The sequence below is a fragment of the Mytilus trossulus genome, chromosome 14 (assembly GCF_036588685.1).
Source record: "Mytilus trossulus isolate FHL-02 chromosome 14, PNRI_Mtr1.1.1.hap1, whole genome shotgun sequence".
NCBI lineage: Eukaryota > Metazoa > Mollusca > Bivalvia > Mytilida > Mytilidae > Mytilus > Mytilus trossulus.
In genome coordinates, this window is record NC_086386.1 from 1333321 (window position 1) to 1356516 (window position 23196).

Genomic DNA, 23196 nt, shown 5'->3' on the forward strand with positions numbered 1-23196 from the left:
ACGTCATTTTATATATGACGTCACAACATAATGACTGTAACATTTAGGACCCATTGGAAAAAAACATAACACTGTTTAATCTCGCTTTTTTTAATTAAAAGAGATACAGCATTGATAAGAAGCTTGCATAAATTTCACCACGGACATATGTGTCCCTCAAACACTGCCGGTGTGGAAATATGTGTCCCTCTGGCAGCAAAGAGGGTTAAGGTGTATGTCTCATTAATTTTTAAAAGATCCAAATAAACCTAATTGTAAGGATGTATCTAGGGAAATATGTCAAAGGGACAACAACCCAAGCAAAGAGCAGAAAACAGCCAAAGGACACCAATGGGTCTTCAATACAGCGAGGAAATCACATCCAGAAGTGGGCTTCAGCTGACCTTTAAAAAAAATGTGTAATTCTTCTATTTTCTTTGCTTCATTGATTTCCATAAGTAAGTTTTTGGGCCATGTAGTATTGATAAATTGAAGTCACATGTTCAGGTGTTTTAATTGATATAAAAGGGCTTTACTGTCATGGGAAGGATCAGTATACACAGCCAAAAATCTGGTAAAAGTAAACACTATTTTCATGGATTGATAGATCACGTGATCAGTCCAGTCTTAAAAGTAAAATTTAAAAAAAAAACAGCTCCAATGAGAATTCCAACTTAAAAGTACTTTATAAAGTGGCAATATCAAAAGCGTAAACACATCTAACAAAGGAATGGAAGTGATTTATTTCTGACTTGTTACCAGCATCTCTTTGTGTTTCCTATTAATAGATTGTTAATAACTTTCTTAAACTATCCTGGATTTGTACCAAACTTGGATTGAAGCTTATTTTTGATCACAAGATAGTATCCAGAAGTAAATTTTGAGACACTGGGTTCTGCGGAACCCTTACAAATTTTAATTGATTGATAGATAATCTGTTTAGACTGATTTGATAGATCACATGATTAGATTGATTTAGTAGATTGATATACCACAGACCAAGACCAATTTAAGAAATGGTTCGATCACAGCATTGTCAATTTTCAGCAGTTGATGGTTAGTATGATTTGTCAAATTTAATGGATTAAATAGATCACATGCACCTTATCGCTAGTTGTCAGCCATTACTGGATATCACACAGGTTCCTGTAAAATTTTGTGTCGTAAAACAACATATATGACGGCACAATGGAACAGTGATTGTTGTATGCGTCAAAAGGTCAAGCGGCCGAGTAGGCTAATAGCGATAAGGTGTATTAGCAGGAGGGTTGAATGTCAAGCTTAGTGACATCATTTATCAGGTTTAATTGATTACTAGATCATTTGATCAGTTAGACTTAATGAACTTGGTTAGTGGTTGCAGAGAATTACTAAAAGTTCTAGTTTTCGGATTCAAATCATGTCTGTTCCGGATTGATTTACTCATTCGGAACACTTTGGATTTTTCTTTTATTCTAAAGAAGAATCTTCCCGCGAAATTTATGAACGATGTCATCAGCAAATAACATTAGCGACGATTTTAAAGAGAAATGGTACGTATTATTGGGGTCAAACCTATAATCCGACAGTCTTATAATCTGACACTCCAAGAGTCTGTCAGTCCTATAATCTGACAGCTGATAATCTTACTCACGGTCACTTGTCTCTGAAAAATAGTGTCCATCCAGACTGTGTTTCCAGTTTTCATGGTGTCGCGCTAAAATTTAAAACCAAGCAATCCTGCATCATGCTCAGACCCCAATACACTTTAATATCGCTATTTAGTCCATTCCGGGAAAAACAGTCATTTAAACAACTTCCTGTTTAGGTCACCGGCCGAAAAATGGAGGTCATCAGTAGTGAGCTGAGGGAGTAAAAACTTTAGAAAGTGATCATCAAGAAACTTTGATATAGTATGCTCCACTTTTTTCGAAATTAAAATTGAAGTATAAAGTTATTTTGCTTGTAGTATTTACGGTAGTTTAAACAGGTCTCATTAAAAAGTATCAAGCATGGTGAATTGTTTAAACAGGGTCCCAGATAGCTTCAACTGGATGAAAAAGTTGTGTAATTTTATAACTAATCCGGAATGGAATAAATAGCGATTAGGTGTATGAAACCCACCCTATATTTTTTTAAACAAAAAAATTATCAAATCAGTCAGTATAACATCTTGGTTTAATAATATAGGAGAAAAACCAGTTGTGTCCATCTTCTTTTACATTATTTCCGTCATTGCATGTTTGCCCAGCAAAATTGAATTTTATTTCTAGCAGACATGGTAAATATTGGCCTTTCACTGAAACACTGTCAGTTTGTGGTACACATTCCCTTGACGCTCTCAGCAATTTATCAACAGATTTCCTTCTGATCTGGGGAACCGCAGCTATTCAACATCAAAAGAGGGAAATGATTATTTCGTTTTTCTGTCAAATGGGTCTGGAAAGTGCAAATTCTTGATTATCCTTACTGTCTTTATAAGAAATGATCTTATATAACTTATTTTAAAAAAAGAATTGTCTACTACCCTATTATCTAAGCCATTTCATTAACTATGTATAAACATAAAATTAAATTTTATTTTAGTGAAGTCACTGGTGTTATAAATGGTAAGCGAGAGAACTATTTAGATTGGCCTGATTATTTCATGGCAATTGCATTTCTTTCTGCACAAAGAAGCAAAGATCCTAGAACCCAGGTAAGATATATTGATGTTATTATGGTTAGGATTATATCTACTTGGGGAGTGACTCTTGAAATGGTGATACTAGCCTGATTATCAGTACTTGTTATCGTTTGGTATGATTTGGAATATATCCTTTCACCAATAGGTCATTGACAATTTGTTGGGGATGGGGTCTGTCATCAGTGTTGCTTTTCTACCAAAGACAACACAGGCTCCAGATAACCAGCTGTCTAAGCTAAGGTACAAATTGTGGATAAACCAGAGTTTCTCTGTAGATCAAAATATTTCAAAATTGTAAGGTTGGCCAGGTCAGTAGGTATTTGTTTTTTTTTAACCAAAACATAACTGAGGGGGGAAAGGAGGGGGTCTTGATTCTGAATTCCCGGGTTTAAAAACACTAATTTCGAGGTCCCGAAATTAAATAAAGTAAATCCCGTCATCCTAAAATCCTAAAAAAAAAAATCCTGGATCCGGAAAGGGCCAATCCCGAAATCCAGAGCTTAAAAACAGCTGATCCCGGAGTCCTGATAAAGGTCCTATTCCACCTCATAACTTATATGATCTAGACAAGAAAATGATGATCAGATCATGAAAAACATCAGTAGAAGTTACAAAACTTTTAAAACAGTTATTGTTATAAAATTGCTCAGGTAGGCTTCTTTTTAGGTGGGTGGGTCGGCAACATCAAACGAATGAAATTTTATTTTTGGCCTTATTTCTATATTGTGAAATTTTCCAATTGTGAAAGAAAAGGTTTTACTAAATTAAAAAAATTACACATTTAAAATTTTGCTATCATTACTTTTCAAGAAGGCAGCATATACATAAAAAAAATTCAATTATAAATCTAGCAATAACATTGTTTAAAAAACCACTATGGTAAATGTACTAAAAAAAATCTGAATATTAAGTGAGTATATAATAGTTTTGATAATACTGTACTGAATGTATATGTAAAAAACTAAAACAACTAATAGATAGTTTATATCTGTTAACTTCAAAAGGTAATGCGGTAGCAGATATTGGTTTCCTTCATTATGACAGTAACTTGATAATCTTGAAATACAACCCCTAAAAACACCATATGACACCAAAAGAAATATACATCTTTAATTTCTGTTTACCTTTCAGGTAGGGGCTTGTATTGTTAACGAGGAAAATAAAATTGTTGGAATTGGATATAATGGTATGCCAATTGGTTGTCATGACGATTTAATGCCATGGGGACGTGAACATTCAGATGTTTTACAAACAAAACAGCTTTATGGTATTATATAGTTTTTACACCTAAGTTTAGAAGAAATTACATCATGTACATTGCTCTTCTCTAGCAGCTAGCCTGTATGTTTCCAAATAGCAGTTTTCAATGACAACTCAAATTTTGCCTGGGCTACTGAAGTGTCATTTGTAACACCATGAAGTTATTAAGTTTCTATGACGTCTAATATTTTACATTAAATTGTGTGGTCAGAGGTAAAAAATGTCTAAATTTATTGCACATGATACAGTTTATATTTGTTGATTTGTATAAAAAAAATGCAGAACATTTTGGGAAACCTCAAAACAAAAGGCAATTTAGGATTGCTTACTTCTCCATAAAATTAAACTGAATATGTGTTTATTTTCAGTTTGCCATGCAGAATTAAATGCTGTTCTGAACAAGAACTCATCAGATGTGAATCATTATGTGTTTATTTTCAGTTTGCCATGCAGAATTAAATGCTGTTCTGAACAAGAACTCATCTGATGTGAATCATTATGTGTTTATTTTCAGTTTGCCATACAGAATTAAATGCTGTTCTGAACAAGAACTCATCTGATGTAAATCATTATGTGTTTATTTTCAGTTTGCCATACAGAATTAAATGCTGTTCTGAACAAGAACTCATCAGATGTGAATCATTATGTGTTTATTTTCAGTTTGCCATGCAGAATTAAATGCTGTTCTGAACAAGAACTCATCCGATGTGAATCATTATGTGTTTATTTTCAGTTTGCCATGCAGAATTAAATGCTGTTCTGAACAAGAACTCATCCGATGTAAAGAACTGTACAATATATGTGGCTTTGTTCCCATGTAATGAGTGTGCTAAAGTTGTTATACAGTCCGGTATCAAACAAGTCGTTTACTATTCAGATAAATATCATGAAAAACCAGAATTCATTGCTTCAAGGAAAATGATGGACATGGCTGGAGTGAAATACAGGTAAATAAATAATGGACATGGCTGGAGTGAAATACAGGTAAATTAATGATGGACATGGCTGGAGTGAAATACAGGTAAATTAATGATGGACATGGCTGGAGTGAAATACAGGTAAATTAATGATGGACATGGCTGGAGTGAAATACAGGTAAATTAATGATGGACATGGCTGGAGTGAAATACAGGTAAATTAATGATGGACATGGCTGGAGTGAAATAATGGCTGGGGTGAAATACAGGTAAATTAATAATGGACATGGCTGGGGTGAAATACAGGTAAATTAATAATGGACATGGCTGGGGTGAAATACAGGTAAATTAATGATGGACATGGCTGGAGTGAAATACAGGTAAATTAATGATGGACATGGCTGGAGTGAAATACAGGTAAATTAATGATGGACATGGCTGGAGTGAAATACAGGTAAATTAATGATGGACATGGCTGGAGTGAAATACAGGTAAATTAATGATGGACATGGCTGGAGTGAAATACAGGTAAATTAATGATGGACATGGCTGGAGTGAAATAATGGCTGGGGTGAAATACAGGTAAATTAATAATGGACATGGCTGGGGTGAAATACAGGTAAATTAATAATGGACATGGCTGGGGTGAAATACAGGTAAATTAATGATGGACATGGCTGGAGTGAAATACAGGTAAATTAATGATGGACATGGCTGGAGTGAAATACAGGTAAATTAATGATGGACATGGCTGGAGTGAAATACAGGTAAATTAATGATGGACATGACTGGAGTGAAATACAGGTAAATTAATGATGGACATGGCTGGGGTGAAATACAGGTAAATTAATAATGGACATGGCTGGGGTGAAATACAGGTAAATTAATGATGGACATGGCTGGAGTGAAATACAGGTAAATTAATGATGGACATGGCTGGAGTGAAATACAGGTAAATGAATAATGGACACAGCTACAGTTTAATAACTAGCATCACAAGGATATGTCATTGGAAATAGGCATGTGTATGAGAAAAGTTCAGACATGTGTTAGAAAACATCAAAATTGTTTGTTGAGAAAATCAAACACTTGTAAGAAAAGTTCAGACATGTGTTAGAAAACATCAAAATTGTTTGTTGAGAAAATCAAACACTTGTAAGAAAAGTTCAGACATGTGTTAGAAAACATCAAAATTGTTTGTTGAGAAAATCAAACACTTGTAAGAAAAGTTCAGACATGTGTTAGAAAACATCAAAATTGTTTGTTGAGAAAATCAAACACTTGTAAGAAAAGTTCAGACATGTGTTAGAAAACATCAAAATTGTTTGTTGAGAAAATCAAACACTTGTAAGAAAAGTTCAGACATGTGTTAGAAAACATCAAAATTGTTTGTTGAGAAAATCAAACACTTGTAAGAAAAGTTCAGACATGTGTTAGAAAACATCAAAATTGTTTGTTGAGAAAATCAAACACTTGTAAGAAAAGTTCAGACATGTGTTAGAAAACATCAAAATTGTTTGTTGAGAAAATCAAACACTTGTATTTAAAGAAAAGTTCAGACATGTGTTAGAAAACATCAAAATTGTTTGTTGAGAAAATCAAACACTTGTAAGAAAAGTTCAGACATGTGTTAGAAAACATCAAAACTGTTTGTTGAGAAAATCAAACACTTGTAAGAAGAGTTCAGACAGACAGCAATCAAAAAAAAAGGGAAGACATTTAGTGGTTAACACACTCCTTTTTCAACAATAAACTGTACATACACAAAATATTTGGCTCTCAATCTGTCGGACTTTAAAAAAAATATAAAAAAAAGTTTTACCATTCAATCTCAACTGCTGATATATAATTACTCCCCAAAAGAGTGTTTACAAAAGGCAATTTACAACTTTTGTTACTTTTATTTTTCAGACAACATATTCCCAAGAAAACGCAGATTCTAATAGATTTCAGTGTGATTGAAAATATGACACAAGAAGTTAAAGACGTACTAAACAAGGAATCAGATTAACATACATTACTTTATATATTGTGATCAAATCAGAATACATTGCTTAGCACATGGACATTGGAATAACACATGTTACAAGATTGAATAAAAGACACTTAACATTACAATAGAACAATGGAGTCATGAATACTAGTTGGATTTTCATTGGTTTAGAATAATGAACAGTAGAGACCTGAATACTAGTTGGATTTTCATTGGTAGGGAGAAACAAGGAACTGAGATACTCTATACAATACAAATCTTAGCATCTTCCATAAGACCACATAACAAAACAGATGATTGAATAGAGATTTTTCTCGAACTATTAAAATTGTTTCCAGGGAAAATAAATGAAACCACAATACTTGATACCAGGGATTACAGATAATGGCAGAAAGTAATAAATAGCCGTCATAATTATTCTCATTGTTTAAGTTATATCTATGTATAAAGTCTGTGATGGAAGTGAATAGTATAATAAATATAGAATGTAAATAGTTTGATATTTATTTATCTTTTTGAAGTAAAACTGTTATGAAATGGTTCCTAATCTGAGGGATTATTGTGCTTGGGCATTCTTCTGAAGCCACAATGTCAAATTATTTTTCACCACAAAAAACTGTAAAATATCAAACGGGAAATATGAAGTTTAATTGCCATTGAGATAGCTATACATTACCGTTATAAATACTCTACAAATTAAAGGAAATATGTGGTATGATTGCCATTGAGATAGCTATACATTACCGTTATAAATACTCTACAAATTAAAGGAAATATGAGGTATGATTGCCATTGAGCCAGCTTTACATCCGAGTCCAAAGAAACGATAAGGTTACAACTAAAGGGTACCATACAACCTTGTCATTCAACAATGAGCAAAATCCATAATGTATAGTTGTCAATAAGATTTCCTAGCATGACATTATTTCAAATGATTCAACAGAAAACAAAAATATGACACCTAAAAAACAAAAAGGAAGCAAGCTTGTGTGTTATTGTAAGAGGTCAGCCTGCATTTGACATTGGAAAGAGGACAAGAAACATTAAAGATATCAGTTTGAAACGATAGGACATGTATGATCCTATGGAAAACAAAAGTATTGACATAATCCTGTACTTGAGAAATCTTTTCAGAAAAATTTGAAAGATTTGGTTTGTTATTGTCTCGACTGCGATGAGTCGCAAAATGTATATATAGGGATCACTATCCTGTAGTAAACTATTTGTATAAAGCTTTGTATTTCAGAGGGTAGAATATATGGAGGTTTCACACCTTTTTTGCAGATGTTTTATGTTGCAAAGTTTCTGTCTGTCATATGTCCATTGTCCTTGACCTCATTTTCAGTTCCTTGCAAGGTCGAAACTTTCTCCAAGACAGAGTTCACCTGAGCTGATCTCATTTTATGTATCATTGATCAATGTTTAAGTCCTTTTCTGAGATACTATAAGCAGTACTATAGGTCAACTCTATATTTGGTGTATGAAATTATTGTTAAGTAAACAAGTCAGTCTGGCAGACCTGTTTCATTTGACCTTTACCTCATTTTTATTCACAGTTTATAATATTATGTTTTCCTGGTGAAATCTGTTTCTCAGATAATTCAACTATATTTGTTTCACAGAATGAACACATGGTGACTATGTCTGGCAGAGTTTACCTCATGGTGACTTTGTCTGGCAGAGTTTACCACAGGGTGACTATGTCTGGCAGAGTTTACCACAGGGTGACTATGTCTGGCAGAGTTTACCTCAGGCTGACTATGTCTGGCAGAGTTTACCTCAGGGTGACTATGTCTGGCAGAGTTTACCACAGGGTGACTATGTCTGGCAGAGTTTACCTCAGGGTGACTATGTCTGGCAGAGTTTACCACAGGGTGACTATGTCTGGCAGAGTTTACCTCAGGGTGACTATGTCTGGCAGAGTTTACCACATGGTGACTATGTCTGGCAGAGTTTACCTTATGGTGACTTTGTCTGGCAGAGTTTACCACAGGGTGACTATGTCTGACAGAGTTAACCTCAGGGTGACTATGTCTGGTAGAGTTTACCACAGTGTGACTATGTCTGGCAGAGTTTACAACAGGGTGACTATGTCTGGCAGAGTTTACCTCAGGGTGACTATGTCTGGCAGAGTTTACCACATGGTGACTATGTCTGGCAGAGTTTACCTTATGGTGACTTTGTCTGGCAGAGTTTACCACAGGGTGACTATGTCTGACAGAGTTAACCTCAGGGTGACTATGTCTGGTAGAGTTTACCACAGTGTGACTATGTCTGGCAGAGTTTACAACAGGGTGACTATGTCTGGTAGAGTTTACCACCGGGTGACTATGTCTGGCAGAGTTTACCTCAGGGTGACTATGTCTGGCAGAGTTTACAACAGGGTGACTATGTCTGGTAGAGTTTACCATAGGGTGACTATGTCTGGCAGAGTTTACCACAGGGTGACTATGTCTGGCAGAGTTTACCTCAGGGTGACTATGTCTGACAGAGTTTACCACATGGTGACTATGTCTGGCAGAGTTTACCACAGGGTGACTATGTCAGGCAGAGTTTACCTTGAGGGTGACTATGTCTGGCAGAGTTTACCTCAGGGTGGCTATGTCTGGCAGAGTTTACCTCAGGGTGACTATGTCTGGCAGAGTTTACCTCAGGGTGGTTATGTCTGGCAGAGTTTACCACAGGGTGACTATGTCTGGCAGAGTTTACCACAGGGTGACTATGTCTGGCAGAGTTTACCACAGGGTGGCTATGTCTGGCAGAGTTTACATGACCTTGTTTTGCTGCTGGTTGTCAGTCTCCTTTTAATCATTAATACTGAAACATGAATTACACAAAATGTAGACGTTTATAGGATATCATATAAACACTGTGAATCTTCCTACTAACCAAAGACAAGAGTGCACACACTGAAATGTCTCGCTTTCTTTACTAATCATTGATATTATGTTGATAGACCTAAAATATAAAGCTTTATTACAACTGTCACATAAACTCAACATTAACCAAGAAAACGAAACATTGATCAATGAACCATGAAAATGGTCAAGAAAAAGAGACCAAAACACAAACACTTTACCTTTAGCAATGGACTGTGAAAATGAGGTCAAGGTCAAATAAAACCTGCATAACAGACATATAGATCATAAAATATTTCCATACACCAAATATAGTTGACCTAAGGGAGCTACCATTTGATTTTTATGGGGGAGGGGGAGGGGGGCTAGGATGAAAAATTTTGTCCTGCCTTTTAGTTGTCATCTCTGTCCTGCCTTTATATTTTTCAGTCTATTCGGTCCTGCCTTTTTTTTCTTAGCTTATCCTGACTTTTTATACGACCGCAAATTTTGAAAAAATTTTCGTCGTATATTGCTATCACGTTGGCGTCGTCGTCGTCGTCGTCGTCGTCGTCGTCCGAATACTTTTAGTTTTCGCACTCTAACTTTAGTAAAAGTTAATAGAAATCTATGAAATTTTAACACAAGGTTTATGACCATAAAAGGAAGGTTGGTATTGATTTTGGGAGTTTTGGTCCCAATATTTTAGGAATTAGGGGCCAAAAAGGGCCCAAATAAGCATTTTCTTGGTTTTCGCACTATAACTTTAGTTTAAGTTAATAGAAATCTATGAAATTTTGACACAAGGTTGATGACCACAAAAGAAAGGTGGGAGTTTTGGTTTCAACAGTTTAGGAATTAGGGGCCAAAAAAGGGCCCAAATAAGCATTATTCTGGGTTTTCGCACAATAACTTTAGTTTAAGTAAATAGAAATCAATGAAATTTAAACATAATGTTTATGACCACAAAAGGAAGATTGGTATTGATTTTGGGAGTTAAGTCCCAACAGTTTAGGAATTAGGGGCCAAAAAGGGACCCAAATAAGCATTATTCTTGGTTTTCGCACCATAACTTTAGTATAAGTAAATAGAAATCTATGAAATTTAAACACAAGGTTAATGACCATAAAAGGAAAGTTGGTATTGATTTTGGGAGTTTTGGTCCCAACAGTTTAGGAAAAAGGGGCCCAAAGGGTCCAAAATTAAACTTTGTTTGATTTCATCAAAATTGAATAATTGGGGTTCTTTGATATGCCAAATCTAACTGTGTATGTAGATTCTTAACTTTTGGTCCCGTTTTCAAATTGGTCTACATTAAGGTCCAAAGGGTCCAAAATTAAACTTAGTTTGATTTTAACAAAAATTGAATCCTTGGTGTTCTTTGATATGCTGAATCTAAAAATGAACTTAGATTTTTTATTATTGGCCCAGTTTTCAAGTTGGCCCAAATCGGGGTCCAAAATTAAACTTTTTTGATTTCATTAAAAATTGAATAAATGGGGTTCTTTGATATGCCAAATCTAACTGTGTATGTAGATTCTTCATTTTTGGTCCCGTTTTCAAATTGGCCTACATTAAGGTCCAAAGAGTCCAAAATTAAACTAAGTTTGATTTTAACAAAAATTAAATTCTTGGGCCTCTTTGATATGCTGAATCTAAACATGTACTTATATTTTTGATTATGGGCCCAGTTTTCAAGTTGGTCCAAATCAGGATCTAAAATTATCATATTAAGTATTGTGGAATAACAAGTCTTTTCAATTGCACAGTATTGTGCAATGGCAAGAAATATCTAATTTCACAATATTGTGAAATAGCAAAATTTTTTTTAATTAGAGTTATCTTTCTTTGTCCAAAATAGTAAGCAAGAAATATCTTATTGCAAGATTTTTTTTTAATTGGAGTTATCTTTCTTTGTCCAGAATCAACTTAAATCTTTGTTATATACAATATACAATGTATATTCACTTTTTACTACCAACTGATAAATTTAAATAATCTTTACCATTCAGTGATAACAAGCAGTTTTTTTACATCTTAATATTTTATGATGTATTTAAATTAGTAGTTATTGTTGCAAACTCCATTAGAATATTTTAATTGAGATTAGTTTTGGAATAAGGGAAAGGGGGATGTGATTAAAAAATTGGGTTCAATTTTTCTTATTTGAAATTTCATAAATAAAAAGAAAATTTCTTCAAACATTTTTTTGAGAGGATTTATTTTGAACAGCATAGTGAATTGCTTTAAGAGAAAACAAAAATTTTAAATTCATTAGAACACATTCATTCTGTGTCAGAAACCTATGCTGTGTCAACTATTTAATCACAATCCAAATTTAGAGCTGAATCCAGCTTGAATGTTGTGTCCATACTTGCCCCAACCGTTCAGGGTTCAACCTCTGCGGTCGTATAAAGCTACGCCCTGCGAAGCATCTGGTTTACAATTGTCATCCTGCCTTTTTTTTTGCCAAGTTACTCATCCTGCCTTTTTTTTTTACTCAAAATCCTGTCCTGCCTTTTTTTTCAAATTTTATCACTGATCCATGAAATGAGGTTGAGGTCAAGTGAAAACTATCTGACGGGCACGAGGACCTTGCAAGCTACACACATACCAAATATAGTTATCCAATTACTTATAATAAGAGAGAATTTAACATTACAACAAGAGTGCACACGCTAAAATGTCTCGCCTTCTTTACTAATCATTGATATTATGTTGATAGTCTTAAGTATAAAGCTTTATTACAACTGTCACATAAACTTAAAATTAACCAAGATAGTTTCACATAGACCAGTGAACCATGAAAATATGGTAAAGATCAGATGAACCATGTCAGGCAGACAGACATGTACAGCTAACAATGCTTCCATACAACAAATATGGTTGACCTATTACTTATAGTTTGAGAAAAATAGACCAAAACACATAAACTTAACATTGTCCAATGAACCGTGAAATTGAGGTCATGGTCAAATAAAACCTGCAGAACTGACATAGATCATAAAATATTTCCATACACCAAATATACCGGTAGTTGACCTTTGGCATATAATATTAGATAAAAAGACCAAAACTCAAAAACTTAACTTTGACCAATGAACCATGAAAATGAAGTCAAGGTCAGATGACATCTGTCAGTTGGACATGTACACCTTACAATCATTCCATACACCAAATATAGTAGACCTATTGCATATAATTTAAGAAAAACAGACCAAAACACAAAAAACTTAACTATAACCACTGAACCATGAAAATGAGGTCAAGGTCAGATGACACCTGCCAGTTAGACATGTACACTTACAGTCCTCCCATACACCGAATATACTAGCCTTATTGCTAATAGTATCTGAGATATGAACTTGACCACCAAAACTTAACCTTGTTCACTGATCCATGAAATGAGGTAAAGGTCAAGTGAAAACTGTCTGACGGGCCTGAGGACCTTGCAAGGAACACACATACCAAATATAATAATCCTATTACTTATAATAAGAGAGAATTCAACATTACAAAAAATCTGAACTTTTTTTTCAAGTGGTCACTGAACCATGAAAATGAGGTCAAGGACATTGGACATGTGACTGACGGAAACTTTGTAACATGAGGCATATATATACAAAGTATGAAGCATCCAGGTCTTCCACCTTCTAAAATATAAAGCTTTTAAGAAGTAAGCTAGAGCCGCTGCTGCCGGATCACCATCACTATTTCAAGCTTTCTGCAACAAAAGTTGCAGGCTCAACAAAAACTAGTGACCCACTTTCTGTAGCCTTCGTCACAATACAGGGTTTGAAATTGGCAATGGCCCCTAAAATTTGGTGTGAGCTTCTTCAATTTCTGCTTTTCTTGTTTAGGACTAGATGTAGGATACAAAATTTAAACTGTGGGCTACAATTGCCAAAGTCTTAAGTTCAATCCCTGCTATATAATTAGATAAGTTCAATAATATCCTGGATAATTTTATATTTGGTTTGCAGATAATGTTGGTTGTAGGTTATAAGCAATTTGTATAACTGTTTGCAGAGTTTGAAAAATGCACAGATGTAATAACTCAAACCAGTACATGTTGATGCAATTTTTTTTTAATGTGTTGGAGGCTGAACTCAGAAAAGATGAACATCCAAAGTCACTGTCCCTATGCTGTTGGTTTTGTCAGCAACAGTTTTCATTCTATGTCGGTGGCTCAACTCTGACATTAATTAAACCAACTGTTTCTATACTTCGGGTTTTGTCAGTAAGGATATCTTGACTGTGGGATGAACTAACATTTTCTGCTCCAACTGGTTCTATACTTTGGGTTTTGTCAGTAAGGATATCTTGACTGTGGGATGAACTAACATTTTCTGCTCCAACTGTTTCTATACTTTGGGTTTTGTCAGTAAGGATATCTTGACCGTGGGATGAACTAACATTTTCTGCTCCAACTGGTTCTATACTTTGGGTTTTGTCAGTAAGGATATCTTGACTGTGGGATGAACTAACATTTTCTGCTCCAACTGTCTCTATACTTTGGGTTTTGTCAGTAAGGATATCTTGACCGTGGGATGAACTAACATTTTCTGCTCCAACTGTTTCTATACTTTGGGTTTTGTCAGTAAGGATATCTTGACCGTGGGATGAACTAACATTTTCTGCTCCAACTGTTTCTATACTTTGGGTTTTGTCAGTAAGGATATCTTGACCGTGGGATGAACTAACATTTTCTGCTCCAACTGTTTCTATACTTTGGGTTTTGTCAGTAAGGATATCTTGACTGTGGGATGAACTAACATTTTCTGCTCCAACTGTTTCTATACTTTGGGTTTTGTCAGTAAGGATATCTTGACTGTGGGATGAACTAACATTTTCTGCTCCAACTGGTTCTATACTTTGGGTTTTGTCAGGAGAATATCTTGCCTGTGGGATGCTCCAACTAGTTCTATTATTGTATTATGTGAGAATGTTTGCTCTGTGTTGAAGGCATCACTGTGACTTATAAAGAACACAATAAAAGTGTTGTTTCTTTGGTCTTTATAGATTGGTAGCCTATACTTTTTTATTTTTTACTGTAACACTAACTGTGTGAAGTTTACGGTGGTGTCTGTTGTCAAATTTTGGCTTTTTAATTGTCACTAATCTTATGCCTATGTCTTTTGCCAGGTGCTTGTAGCTATTTTGATTCATGTGTTTATATACTCTTTTTTCTTCAGTCATTTCATTAAGAATGATCAGCTATGAGTTAGAACTAAGGGTCATGAATAAAGTGAAATGTTGAAAGCTTTGTGAATCAGCGGGCAGAGATCACTCTAGCACACAATGAACGCACAATGCCTTTCAGAGATCAAACTAGCACATGATAACCTCACAATGCCCTTCAGAAATAATATTTAAATAATAAGACAACTAAACTTTTTTTCAATTTTAATGTCTCATTTTAAGACATTATCAATGATCACTACAAAAATGAAACAAAACTCAATAACTCATGATAAATAGATCATGTTATACGGAGATAATACAAAGAAAGTTCACTCAAGTGGTTCATAACATAATAACTATAACCCAGAATATGACATCGGTATAATAATAGTCAGACAGAATATGACATCGGTATAATAATAGTCAGACAGAATATGACATCGGTATAATAATAGTCAGATAGAGTGCTTTATATTCATTGTTCTTATGTAACGTTCATTTTAATTGGATAATGCCACAAATTTTAGATCATCAATTCTTTCCTTGATTAATGACCTAAAATTGTGTGGGCAAGAACAGATGATAGATGTATATAACTAATAAAATTAACAATTAAAAGTTATATAATATAAACACAAGTCTTTTCGTTATATAATAACACAAAAGTAGTTTAAATATATAATATAACACAGAAATCTTTGAGTGAAGTTATGTGACCAATGAAATACTTTAATAAGAATTCTGGTGTACCTTCAAATATACCTAGTATTAGTACACCACAATACTTTATGATACAGGCAACATTATACAATAACAAAAACAACCAAAGCATAGTACTCAGGGATACATACTGTATTGAAGTGAAACTCATCAAAATATATATCTTCATTTGAGTAGCCATATAAATGTTTACATAAATCCTTCAAGTGTGGTTTTGATTATAAATTATTCAAGTGAAAAATATAACTTTAAAATTACCAAGAATGAAAATAATATCTGCATAAAAAAACTTGTATTATAACTACTCTGTAAAGTATCCCTGGGAACAAAACAATAATAATAATACAATAATTATACTGAAATCTGCACAAGACAAATACAAGTATTTGCATTGTGGATGAAGTCCATTTATTATTTGTGTGCCCACAAAGTAATAAACAATATCATCAATTTCTCTCCAGTGTCTATGTATTTAAAAAGGGCTTTATTTAAATATTCTAATATTTTTAGGCCATTGGTGTCTATTCTATATTTTTGGGGTCTGTTAATCTATTTTTGTATATCTCAGACCCGTAATACTGTATTTTGTTAACTTTACCTAGTCCCTCATGATAACTTAACAAGTTTAACAAGTTTTACATATTTGTACCACTATAAAAAGTCAATTATAAATAAGGTTTTAATAATGAATGATCTATCATTACAGAACTAATGGATTAACAGTTAGGTCAGTTACTTGACGACGAAACAAACTAATGATATTTACATTGTATTGTTATTTTATTAAATACATATTGTGGAGCTATTATTCCGACTTATAAAGAATGACAACAAATTGTCATGAATATATTATAAAACAATGGTTACCATGGTTACCACAGACTAGTGATAACAGCCCACTGTAGAGAAGTTGATGATACAATAGGTATAAAATAAAACAAAATAGTCTTATACAGAAACTTGTACACATACAATTTCCTATCATTATAAATTACAGCACTTCTGGTATAATACTTCATACAGATAGAGACATATGTCTCCCTGCTTCATATTCTACTTCTCATTAGACACCAAGGTCAATGGTCTATCTAAAGGAGAGGTTAACTCCATATAAAGAATCTATAAAACTGTGATGAACTTTGTATTCTAATGTATAAGGGTCAAATGTTCCTTTTCATTTACTTTAAGAATCTAAACTGAATACATGATCAAGTGTCATGGATTGTCTCATTGACATATACCCAATGTCTCCCCACACTACCCTAAAATGACTTACAACATACAACTGTTTTTGGTATAAAAAGAAGGTATTCAAAATATAAAGTAGAAATCAAATATGTCCTCCACCATCTTATTTCAACTTCCAAATATATTGTGAGCTCAATTGTTTGACGCTTTTCCCTGGATTTAACTGTTTGTTGACAATTCTAAGCAATTTCTAATATAAACCAACTTCTTCTTCAATTTTTAAACATTTCCAATTATAAAATAGCAAATATTCAGAATTCAGAAGGATTTTTTCCAAAAATACAGATCTAAAATAAGAATATAAAAAAATCTTTACATCAACTAACTCAGTTAGAAGTGTTTTTAAAGTTTTATACAATAAAACATTGATATAATTATGATGTTTGTAGACCTGACCATGTTATTCAATCGTCCTCAATAGACCCATGAAAAATCCAACTTTCTTCTACAATAACTTTAACTCGTTTCTCATACTCCCTTTTATTGTCTTTGTATAGCTGGGCTGCCACATTATTTGCAGGGCTATTTGGATTTGGTTCATCAAGCAAAGACTGAAATAATACCCAAATTGGGACTAAACTTTATTTTAAAATTTACAGTATTTTATGACTATATGATAACGTTCATTGTTAGAATTTATAACCATTTAACTACTATTGAATAGATGAACTGTTAACACAGAGATTTGTCTGTGTGGCCTTAATACAATTTATCATTGCAGACAACAAGTTACCTCCCTTACCAACATGATCAAGATCTCTGAAATGTTTAAGTCATACTACATAAATCATTATCACAGAAAAAATCCTAAAAACTTTCTCATTTCAGATATCTGATCATAAAAATGCTTTGATTTGATTGTTCTCAATCATAAGTTTTTTTTGTAAAACTTGATAAAACACAAGTGAAAATAAAATAAATCCCTTGAATTTTACAACTGATTAAAAACATGATGCTGTAACTAGCAACAGATGAAAAATTACCCATTTGTCAGGCATATTTTTACTCTTTTTTTTTGGTGCTTACTTAACAATACCATAACTGACATTGGACTTAACAAGACTGGAACACATCTAAATGGTACAATTCAATCAAACATTAACAAACATATGTTGCCCTTTCAGAAATGACTGTTAGGGGCTGTCTCATAACATATTTATATTGAAATTCTAATACTTTACGAGTTCAATTGACATGACTATTTTCTGAATTTCAGAATTATAAACAGCTCAATATGCTGATCAACATTCTAAAATGATGTTAGTTATAAAATCTACATGTAGTTTAAAATTAACGACACCAAATAAGGAAAAGTTCTGAGACAACCCCTTACAAGGAAAAGATATGTGTACATTATCAATGGAGAGATTTTTAACTGCATGTCTAATTAATGAAAGCTGTTGCTATGACAATTCTTTAGTTGTGTCCTCCTCATCGTCCGAATCATCTTGCCAGCTTTGTTGCACTATTGATGCTACTTTTTTCTCATATTCTCGCCGATTTTCTCTATATAACTGAGCAGCTTCATTATTTGCTGGGCTATTTGGATTTGGATCGTGAAGTAAAGACTAAAATCAGAAAGAGACAATAATGTGCTAGGATGATGACAGATATGGATGATGAAGATGACCTAAAGTAATGTCGTCAACAACGGGATGTTAAACCAAAATAATTTATTTTCTGTTTATTTCTAATTGTTTAATTTCCAAGCACCTGTACAAAGTAACATGATGTAAGGGAAGCAACCAACTGAAGACAATAATCTCTCAATTCCTTATAAATGACTCATATGATAATTTCACTGTACATATACACATTCATATTTCAATATTTGTTAAATTTGCTTGGCTATAACAAGTAAATGCCTTGACCTTGAGTAAATTTTTAAATATATTTTAGTTTTTTTTCAATTTTTATTAAAATACCAGCAAAGTAAAATGTGTAATGTCTTGTAAAATCTTACAAATGATACAATGGTTGATGATTAATACCCATGTTCTGATATAGAGGTAAATATGGCTAGTGTTATATGTAACCTTACCTGTATAGAGGTAAATATGGCTAGTGTTATATGTAACCTTACCTGTATAGAGGTAAATATGGCTAGTGTTATATGTAACCTTACCTGTATAGAGGTAAATATGGCTAGTGTTATATGTAACCTTACCTGTATAGAGGTAAATATGGCTAGTGTTATATGTAACCTTACCTGTATAGAGGTAAATATGGCTAGTGTTATATGTAACCTTACCTGTATAGAGGTTAAAATGGCTGATGCATCATATGTAGGACTCTACCTGTATAGAGGTAAATATGGCTAGTGTTATATGTAACCTTACCTGTATAGAGGTAAATATGGCTAGTGTTATATGTAACCTTACCTGTATAGAGGTAAATATGGCTAGTGTTATATGTAACCTTACCTGTATAGAGGTTAAAATGGCTGATGCATCATATGTAGGACTCCATCTATTTTGTAAAATATCTAAACATATACTACCATCAGCATAAACTGAAACAATATAATGTTAGTAAATAAATACATTATCAACAAGCAATTCATACAAATTCATAAAATAACAAGAATGTGTCCAAAGTACACGGATGCCGCATTCACACTATCATTTTCCATTTTCAATGGACCCTGAAATTTGGCAAAGAATTTAATTTGGCATTAAAATAAGAAAGATCATATACCATAGGGAACATGTAATTGGACTTCAACTTCATTAAAAACTACATTGACCATGTTGACCAAAAACTTTAACCTGAAACTCGCACTTTCATATTCTATGTTCAGTGGACTGTGAAATTGGGGTTAAAAGTCTAATTTGGCTTCAAAATTAGAAATATCATATCATAAGGAGCATGTGTATAAAGTTTCAAGTTGATTGGACTTCAGCTTCATCAAAAACTACCTTGACCAAAAACTTTAACCTGAAGCGGGACAGATCAACAGACGTACAGACCAGAAACGTAATGCCCCTCTACTATCGTAGGTGGGGCATAAAAATAATTGAATACATTCCTGTACCAAAATGTGTTGTGGATTGATGGTTATTCTGGAACTTTGTATAAAACACAAAGAAAGATGCGTTTGTTAACTTGTCATTATATACAGCTCATAAATTAATCAGTCAAATTTATAAGTAAGTGTATGTTCACTTGTGTTAATATGTCTTTTGATTGAGTCCAGCCATTTCAACTGATATTTTATAGTGTATGTGTCTTTCTATGTTGTGATGTTACACTATTGTTTCTGGAAAGGGTGAGGGTTGTACCTACATGTAATAAAACAATGTACCCTATCAAAACGTTTAAAAGCACCGCTGTATTTGTTTGCACCTGTCCAAAGTTAGGAATCTGATGTTCAGTAGTTGTTGTTTGTTGATGTGGTTCATAAATGTTTCTCATTTCTCTTTTTATTTTGTAGATTTGATTCTTGGTTTTCTCGTTTAAATGGTTTTACACTAGTCATTAATGGAGCCCTTTATAATTTGCTGTTTGGTGTGAGCCAAGGATCCGTGTTGAAGACCATACTTTGACCTATAATTGTTTACTTTTACAAATTGTGACTTGGATGGAGAGTTGTCTCTTTGGCACTCATAACATCTTCTTATACATGTATCTATGATGACCTTCTGCTGTTGTTTTTTATTTGGTCGGGTTGTTGTCTCTTTGACACATTCCCCATTTCCATTCTCAATTTTATCTATGAGTTTGAATGAGCACCAGGACCTAATAATATGTCAAGCTCTACATCATTCTTAGGATGTTTGTACTAAATACACACTTACCATTAGGGTGAAACATTTTAGATACAAATCGTACTGTAGGAAATTTGTACTAAATACACACTTACCATTAGGGTGAAACATTTAAGATACAAATCGTACTGTAGAAATCTATACTAAATACACACTTACCATTAGGGTGAAACATTTAAGATACAAATCGTACTGTAGGAAATCTGTACTAAATACACACTTACCATTAGGGTGAAACATTTTAGATACAAATCGTACTGTAGGGGGTTTATTTGGATATTCTTCAGTGAATTCTACTGTTAATTTAAATGTACCATCTTCAAAAGGTGTGTCATGTGGCCTAAAACAGAATATATAACAAATAAAGTTCATGAAACAAGCAATAAAATAAGACTGTAAACAAACTAAGCTCAAATTTCAAAATGTATGTTAAGAAATCATTTTATAATTATAGGGATGCAGTAGTGTCAAGTCTCTTCTTTTAACATGAGACTCCACATATGCATGCTTAATTGGTGGCATTTTTCTTTGATTCATTGTTCTTCTCTGATGTTTTCTGGAAACCATAACAGGGTCAGGATCGATATCATGTATCATAACAGAGTTCTCACATGAGCCCATGAGTCATAATGAAAATCTGTATTTGAAAAATGTCAAAATAATTCTGTTGCCCTGTTTATCATTTCTTTGATCAGAGTCATTTAACCATATTGTAATCAGGATACTAAGGAAAATAAATGTAGAATGGTATAGAAAGAAAACAGCTCTAGAGAGGGAGTTTTTTGTTCGAGATAAGTGTTCTTCAAAGTTTTAAGATTATGCCCCCATATTGTTGAGTCTGCAGTTTAAATGTTGTAAACTTGTATAACTGTTTCTTTGGTTTATTTAAAGGCACTGGCTACGGTTACACGGAAATGTAACAATAATAAAAATATTATTGTTACATTGGAGACTAAATGCCAGAATGCATGGTTGGGCAAGGACCTGTTTAGTTACGAATGTAACAATAATTATTGAGGCTACGGTTACATTGCGTTATTGTTACATGAAAAACAGCAATGTACGATGGGACTAGTAATATGTACTAAATTATAAAAGTTGTAGACATTTATTTTATATTTACAATACATAAATTTATTACATACAATTTATTTACTGTAACTTTTTATTTACAATGACAATTTCTACAAATCCAGTAACTGGTTTTGAAAGTCCGACATTTTTTATGAACACAATTACATCCTCCACGGAAACGTGTACATACAAAAGTTCTTAGTATTTAAGTTACAGTTAGCAAACTTTGCTTTTGATGTATCAATTTGCGTCAAGTTGTATAGCTGTATGAAATTTATGTCTTGATATTGTTTCAGTTTCGTTTAAAACGCATCCCAAGTTTTCTTTTTTTTCTCTCACCCTAAACACTATTTGTTGAATAATAATATTTACTATCTATCATTATTACAAGTATTATTTGGTACATATGAAAGAATTAAGCAACACGACTATAGAAGATTTAAGTTTAATAAACAAGCGTACTGTTTTTCATGTAACAATAAAGTTATGTAACCGTAGCCTCAGTAATTATTGTTACATTCGTAATTTTTCGGTTCCTCGCCAACTTTGCATTCCGGCAATTAGTCTCCCATGTAACAATAATATTTTTATTATTGTTACATTTCCATGTAACCGTAGCCAGTGCCTTATTTAAATTGTATAATATTTAACTTTTAATTGACTTTGTGGTTCAGTTCAGACTACACCAGGATCTAATTAATTATTCATGCGACCAGGATCCCTGAAATCACGCTACCAGAAGATTTCTAGGGTCACCCTGTTAAAGTGTATCATAGGCACTGGCAGTTGCATTGGCATAAGTAGATCTGTGGCTTATATGGCAATATGGCTAAAAGATACACAGTTTTTTTGTAGAAGATGATGCATGTTTGTAATTGGCTTTTTATTTATTCTTTCCATGAAAGGGCACCTGTAACTTATTCAAATGTTCCTAAATGTTTAATGTTGTTGTGCTGGAATTAGTAAACTCTGATTATTCAATGACAATGAATAGGGATTGACCTGATTATTATGACAAATTATGTTTCTCCACAAAACTTACCCAAATATTACTGCATTCCACAACATTATGTTATTGTCTGTTGGGGCACCACTTACACCAGCAGGTGGATCTTCTTGTAATCTGAAAATGAACAGTAAGAACTTTGTAAAAAAAATATATAAACAAAAACGGAAGCCATGTTTGATAACTGTTTTGAAGTACATAATTCGTTTTAAATGAGAATAGGGCTACACTACCTTTTAAAATCTCTCATCAATCGTCTCCTAGCAGGTGTTGACATTGTTATACGTTATATTTTACAATAATTGTGCCTTTATCGCAGTATTTGATTGATATTTCCCTAATTAATGCGGAGAGATTTTTCTTGTTTATGACGTTCTCATACGGGTTCTTTTCGTTTTTCGGTATTCTGTGCAGATGGATAAATCTGAAGAAATCTAACGAATGTTTCGAATGAAATAAGATCATGTGATATTTCAATCGGTAAATGCCATTCGTCACAATTCGGCAGATTCCGTACATTCAGAAGGAGAGCACAGGATCCACCGA

General features: G+C 33.4%; 2 protein-coding genes across 3 annotated transcripts; one reads left to right on the plus strand and one right to left on the minus strand.

The window, feature by feature from the left end:
* The first annotated feature begins 1393 nt into the window (after positions 1-1393).
* Positions 1394-7204, plus strand: LOC134695959 (deoxycytidylate deaminase-like). The gene is made up of 5 exons (XM_063557462.1): positions 1394-1511; positions 2545-2656; positions 3776-3911; positions 4638-4851; positions 6733-7204. Exons 1-5 carry the CDS (start codon positions 1468-1470, stop codon positions 6830-6832), a joined length of 606 nt encoding a protein of 201 aa, XP_063413532.1. The 5' UTR covers positions 1394-1467; the 3' UTR covers positions 6833-7204.
* A 7836-nt stretch (positions 7205-15040) lies between these two features.
* Positions 15041-23105, minus strand: LOC134696394 (ubiquitin-conjugating enzyme E2-17 kDa). Of its 2 annotated transcripts, none has more exons than XM_063558145.1 (5): positions 22884-23105; positions 22687-22767; positions 20795-20910; positions 19227-19315; positions 15041-17354 (listed from the first exon to the last, which is right to left on the minus strand). In XM_063558145.1, the coding sequence occupies exons 1-5, from the start codon at positions 22925-22927 to the stop codon at positions 17208-17210; spliced, it is 477 nt and encodes a 158-aa protein (XP_063414215.1). In that variant the 5' UTR covers positions 22928-23105; the 3' UTR covers positions 15041-17207. The 2 variants fall into 2 exon arrangements, with proteins under 2 accessions (XP_063414215.1, XP_063414214.1); XM_063558144.1 differs by having other exon boundaries at positions 15041-18371.
* Positions 23106-23196: the final 91 nt, after the last annotated feature.